The sequence below is a fragment of the Limulus polyphemus genome, unplaced genomic scaffold (genome assembly GCF_000517525.1).
Source record: "Limulus polyphemus unplaced genomic scaffold, Limulus_polyphemus-2.1.2 Scaffold1152, whole genome shotgun sequence".
Taxonomy (NCBI): Eukaryota; Metazoa; Arthropoda; class Merostomata; order Xiphosura; family Limulidae; genus Limulus; species Limulus polyphemus.
In genome coordinates, this window is record NW_013666762.1 from 303,733 (window position 1) to 310,673 (window position 6,941).

The 6,941-nt window shown below is 34.8% G+C and overlaps 1 protein-coding gene across 1 annotated transcript in view; it reads right to left on the bottom strand.

Annotated features, from left to right (window-relative positions):
• LOC106462370 (homeobox protein orthopedia-like) overlaps window positions 1-1,635 on the bottom strand; it is a 22,725-nt gene extending 21,090 nt beyond the window's left edge. The window contains exon 1 of the mRNA XM_022389612.1: window positions 1,609-1,635. Within this exon, the coding sequence (XP_022245320.1) occupies window positions 1,609-1,615 (7 nt within the window). The 5' untranslated portion in view covers window positions 1,616-1,635. The remainder of the gene's footprint in view (window positions 1-1,608) is intronic.
• Between the last annotated feature and the right edge of the window lie 5,306 nt (window positions 1,636-6,941).

Genomic DNA, 6,941 nt, shown 5'->3' on the forward strand with positions numbered 1-6,941 from the left:
AAATTGAGAAATTCCAAATACCAAATAGGCAAAGAACGAAACAGAAACAACTAAAAGATTTAAACAAATTGAGAAATTCCAAATACCAAATAGGCAAAGAACGAAACAGAAACAACTAGACAGTTTAAACAAGTTGAGAAATCTGAAATACCAACCAGGCAAAGAACGAAACAGAAACAACTAGACGATTTAAACAAATAGAGAACTCTGAAATACCAAACAGGCAAAGAAATATACAGAAAAGAAGAGACAATTACTTCGTGGGCCCGGCGTGGCCAGGTGGTTAGGGCGCTCGACTCTCAATCTGAGGGTCGCGCGTTCGAATCCCCGTCACATCAAACATGCTCGCCCTTTCAACCGTGTGACATTATAATGTGACAGTCAATCCCACTATTTGTTGGTAAAAGAGTAGCCCAAGATTTGGCCCAAGAGTGGTGATGACTAGCTGCCTTACACTAGTCTTAAATTAGGGACGGCTAGCGCGAAATTCAAAAAGAAAAAAACAAACAAACAACTTCGTGTAAAGCGATATAGTGATTGGAGCTATTGCAGTTCCTCCAGCCGCTCAATTTGCAGGATGTTAATCATGTGCGCCAAGTGAAATATATTTGTTTTATTGAATGAACACAAAATACGTAAATTATATTTATTATTTATAAATAAAAAACAGTGGTCTCATTTGCAAAGGGGACATGATAAACAATTCAAAAAGACCTCTCCCCCGCCCCGTTACGGTCTTGTAACGCTAGAAACCTGGTTTCGATACCCGTGGTAGACACAGCCCAGATAGCCCATTATGCAGCTTTGTGCTTAACTAGAAACAATGGAGAATCTCAAACATAAAACTTTAAGTAAGTTTGAAATAACGTTCGAAATGTTCTCACCTCGTTATTCAGAAAATATAGTTTTATAGATAAAATGTCACACGATTAAAAATAATAATAATAATAATTTTATTAATACTATAATGCTGCTGTATACACAGCACTATCCGCAATTAGATGTTATTCGCAGATTTAGCGGCCATTTTGAAACTTAGTTCAGAAACTGCAGTTACTCCAGGCACAATTCACAATTTAATTATATCGCTTTACACAAAGACCGAGGCAGCTGTCTCTCTTTTTCTGTTTCGTTTTTTTTTTAGTTTTTGTTTTTGTCTGTTTGGTATTTTAGATTTTGCAATTTGTTTAAATCGTCTAGCTGTTTCTGTTTCGTTCTTTGCTTATTTGATATTTTAGATTCTGCAATTTGTTTAAATCGTTTTTACCAAAACCCAAAGCAGCTGTTTCGTTATTTACACTTCGTTCTTAGCCTATTTGGTACTTTACATTTGAACAAAATATTTTGTACAAACAACATAAATAACATTTCATTTTGGTCTTTGATAATCTTGACATATTCAATTTGCAAAATGATAATTTGTTTCTGTGAATGAGCAAATCCTGGGATTGAGCGCAACGTATATAAATATTGCGAAATTAAGACATTATACTCCTGATTTAGTAATGCTATACGTTGCACAAAACAATTAAAATAAATCAATATTCATATTTGGTTTTAGTTATGACATGGCAAAGTTGTTGTAAGAAATAATTTGAATTTCCTTACTGTTCATTTCAAGTGATCTGAAATGCAAATGAACGGCCATTCTGCCTACGCTTGTAAATAAACATTTCTAAGTTTATGACGTTTCACTTCAGTATGGGGCAAAGTACATAAGAACGACGAGGTCGGCCTGGCACCGATATTGCATCATTAAAATTAAAGTCCTGAAATATGCCAGATCACTTCTCTAAAAGATCATCCTTAGTGTCTGGAGTCGCTTTACAGATTAGAGGCGTCTCCCCAGAGCACCCTTATATACATACTCGAGAAGGTTGAAGTCCAGTTAGTGTACAGCCCACGTCATTCGGTCCGTTCCGTATTCTTCAAAGATTGTGTCGGTCAATTTAGCACCGTGGAGACAGGGGCTAATCTTGTTCATTAGTATCAAGTCAAGACAAATTGTATTAGCATATGGTAAAACAAAACGTCATAGGTTGTGATCCTTATAATATCTAACACTGATACGCACGTAGAGATAAGTTACGTTTGCCAATGCTCATTCTGCCCTTCTTTCATTATCACTCTGTTGTCACTCTTAGTACCTTGCTATGATCGGAATGCCCATAACTGGGAATACAGCCTAGCCTTGCTAAACCTATTTCTAACCATTTGTACAATGACATGACGTCCAGCCGTGGCTACGAACATTTGATTCAGTGTAAGGACAAATGCTCTATCGTTACAATGAGGCGGAATCAACAGAGAGCGAGTGCTTACTTGTTTTATTGATGATGATCTGTCTTCTTCTGATGTCCAAAGAGCTGTACCATTCATTTGGAAGCGGTTTCCTTCTGCTAATGAAGTGTTAAACACTTATAGCCAATTTGCAACAGCCTGTTGTGATTGGCTGGATTTCGTTTGCTTAATACTCTCCATGTTAGAGAAACATCCATACGTCTTCTTTGAGATGTAGCCATGATTCAGGAACAACCAGAAAAACATTCATACATCTTCTTTGAGATGTAGCCATGATTCCGGAACAACCTGAGAAACATTCATACGTCTTCTTTGAGATGTAGCCCTGATTCTGGAACAACCTGAGAAACATTCATACATCTTCTTTGAGATGTAGCAGTGATTCAGGAACAACTTGAGAAACATTCATACGTCTTCTTTGAGATGTAGCCCTGATTCAAGAACAACTTGGGGCACTTCATATGGTAAGTAAGACATATGAATGTATGAGACTGACATATGGGCGGCGGGTATTTCATAACAGTCGTTTGTGCTTTGTCATAATTACAATGTTACAAGTTCCGTTCATACATTCTAACTGTTTTGTGTAGTTTATGTACATCATACACTTTTAGTAGGTATAGTTTATCACAAGAATAAGAAGGTAGCGGGTAATGTTGTTTTTAAGACGGTATCTCACATTTAAAAATTACATCATTTTGGGATATCAGCGATTTTAATTAAACCTCTATGTGACATCAATTATTTTTCATTAAATCCTGACGTTAAAGAAATCAACTTCATCGGTTCGGGAAAAAGCAGAACAGACTGTTGAACAAATACAGAAGAATTTTAAAACAACGATGAAAAACAGTAACAATTCTCAAATATATAACCTGAAAATGAAGATAATTCATAAAGCATGCATAACAACATCATGCTGGCTAATGTTATATATAATGGTTGCATAACAATACTCTTCTGACTAATGTCATACATAAAGATTGCATAACAATACTCTGCTGAATACATTTTTAAATAATGGTTGCATAAGAATACTCTTCTGACTAATGTCATACATAAAAGTAATTTAACAATACACTTCCAACTAATGTCTGCATAAAGGCTGCATAGCAATACTGTGCTAGCTAATGTAATAACACCCCTAGACAAACGCTGCCAAACTCGAAACGTTTTTAATAATATTCTTAGTAAAAACTATATAGTTTATGAATCATTAAATATACCATACTTGTGTTCATCCCCGTAGTTCGAAATTTTATGACTCAATATTTGGCACGTTTTCGTCAGAATCTTTATGTAGTTCATACTCAGAATGTTTGTGACAAAATTATAATGAAGTTCAATATTCTGGAGGTAAAAAAACGTTTATATACCGTTGATAAAAATATTCTAGATGAAACAATTTCATAAAGATACTAGATAAAAAGTTCGTTAATAATACAATGATGAACGCCCCCCCCCCCAGTGACACAGCGTTATGTCTGCGGACTTACAACGCTAGAAACCGGGTTTCGATACCCGTGGTGGGCAGAGCACAAATAGCCCTTGTGTAGCTTTGTGCATAATTAAAAACAAACAAACAAACAATGATGAACAGTGCTCATTATAAACTCACACAGTATCATAACAATGTTTAGATGGGGTACTATCAGGTGACACTTTCTCAAAAAATATAGATAAAACAATATCTTAACAATAGTATATAAAACAGTACTATACGATATTAAAAACAAAGTTATTACAAATATAATAGCGAAAACAATATCATATAGAATTAGTTGAGACAGCTTTATTTCATTTGGTTTGAATTTCGCGCAAAGCTACACGAGGACTATCTGCTCTAGCCATCCCTAATTTTATAGTGAAACACTAGAGTGAAGGCAGCTAGTCATCACCACCCACCGCCAACTCTTAGGTTACTCTTTTACCAACGAATAGTAGGATTGACCGTCACATTATAGCGTCCCCACGACTGAAAGGGCGAGCATGTTTGGTAGGACGGGGGATTCGAACCCGCAATCCTCAGATTGCGAGTCAAACGCCCTAACTACTTCGCCATGACGGGCCGAGGCAGCTTTATAAAGATGTTACGACATATAAATATGTATAAAACAACACCGTAACGATACTATAAAGAAATATCGTAAGGATACTGTCTAAAATAAAATAATTACGTTGTTATTATTGGATAAAACAGCTCTATATAAATTTTCTCGGAATACAATCCATTTATTTCCATATCTCGCGTAAGTGATAGAACATTTATAATCGACGTTGAGCTAGTTAGCAATCAAACTGATAGCGAATGGTATGGCTATTTTAACACCATTATTTTAACACCATAAATATTTTTACGCTTTAAAATCGCATTTCTGAAGAATAATTATAAAGATATTCTTTTTTGGAAGAATGATAACGGATAACGCTTAGAAGATTCAATTTAGACTCATTTCATCAACAAAACTTCTGTGAGCGATGTTTTTCATATCATGCTATTTACAAGAAAAATGGAACTTGCTACAAGCTAATCCAGAACGGGCTAATTCAATTCTTGTTTCCTGGAAATATGTTTATACGGGAAAGATTACACTTAGTGATTTAAGTGATACGTTTAAAACGCAAATCAAACTTTGTCAACGAGCTCAATATTACTTTAAGAGATAACATACACTACTTTTAAGTCTATATGTACATATGAAAAAAATACAGATTAGATATAAAACATCAAAAGAATCTTAGCCAAATAGAGGTCGCTGTTTACCTCCAACAACACTGATTTAAGATGGTATAATTTCTCTTCTCTGTTTCATAAAAAGCAATATGACATAATGAACAACGATATAAAAGATCAAATACTGTAATGTATACATTGCAGTTGCTTAATTTGGCCCCAGACGGCGCCAACTGCATTTGTAAATGGATATATATATATGTATGTGTGTGTGAAAACCGGTATAGATGAAAAATAAACTCATTTTTAAAGTTATCTTGAGGGACGGCACTAGAAATGCAATATAGATAACTGCTTGGTTATTTTTACTATATGATAACAAAAAACGTTTGACAGTTTGCTTATAGATAAGCAATACAGAATTGACCCCTTGTGTGCATTAAACTTAACGATAATTCCGCCAGGGTTACTAGCAATAAGAAACACGTAAACAATGAAACCCATCTTATTTTAAATATCCCGTAAAGTTTTTAAATATATGTTTGTTCAAGTGTAGTGGCTATTATTATTTTAATCAATGGTTTTATGTTTAGTACAGGGCTGTTGAAGAAAGAACCACATGTTTTTATATATCTTGATTAAATTTTAAAAAGTGATCTGACTAGTTATACGTATCGAAGCTTGAATATTGTTTTTTATAACATTCGACTATTCAATGAATTTTTTAAAATATTTAATGAATTCTTATGAAATAACAATAAATGGTTTAGCGATTTTTCAAGCGCTTTTGATCATATTCGAAAAATTATTCTCCCACATGAAATGCATGCAACAGGGGGTGCAATTATTAACATAGATATTACATAATGTTACATTATCGCAATAAATGAATAGAGAGAGAGAGAGAATGTGAGGTTGTAAGAATAAGCAAAAACGTAGTTATCATGTGAAGATAAGCCTAATCATTTCTTAGTGGAGTGCTTGGATGGGAAGTTGAGGTACTCTTACTGACTCTTTGACTGACTTTTTCATTAATAATCTAGTCTGCGTTTGAGTTTAGAAATAAAAACCCAAAAAACTCGTATTTTCTAATGATTTATCTGTGTTACTGATATATAACTTTTACTTAACACTGTTGATAGAGTGATATAATAAGACTCTATTTAGACCTTAAAAAAGGGAGGTTCTTGTGGAACTGGAAATGAGATTATGGTTGTCTTTTATTTTGGGGGGGGGGAGTTGTGTAACTTTACAATTTTATTAATATTCTAAACCGGGCGTCGTGATCTGGTGGTTAGCGTGCTCGGACAATTCATGGTTGAAGTTATGTTGCCTTGAAAACGCGATCCGCGCTTTGGAGCCGTCGGTGCGCGACGGGTGTGCACATATATGCTTTTTTTGTACCCTTGCGCAAAAGTTTCGTAAAAAATAAATCTCTTTTTATGCTGGGTATATCCTAAGCTATTGTTAGCAGAGTTAACAGTTCTTTGTAAGTGTAGAGTGCGTGCGAATGATATAATCATCAACAAGAACAAATTATTGTTTAAAATATAAAAAAAAAACAGTTAAATGTTGCTTGCATTGGTAAGTTTATAGGTGGTTTGTGAGCAATGTTAAAATAGTAATAAAACTGTTATGAAGTTTGTTAGTCCAAACTGTGTGACGACACACGAAACGCGAGTTTCTTTACAGTGACTTTGCTCTACACAGGCGGTGTATGATGGAGTTTGACGATTATATGTGAATGGATAAATTCTATTTCAAGAACTTAGTTTCGTGTATAAAATATCCCGCCATTCTACTCAGAGCGTGCAAGAACTAAGTGAACATGCTGTGGATATATGCAGATCTCGTGCTGGGAAAACACGGAGGAGATCACTATGCTTATGGACGTGACTTCCTGAACAAAAGTCCAACAATTCGACTTACCTCGCCTCCGCCCATAAGATTTCCTTGTATTGCACAT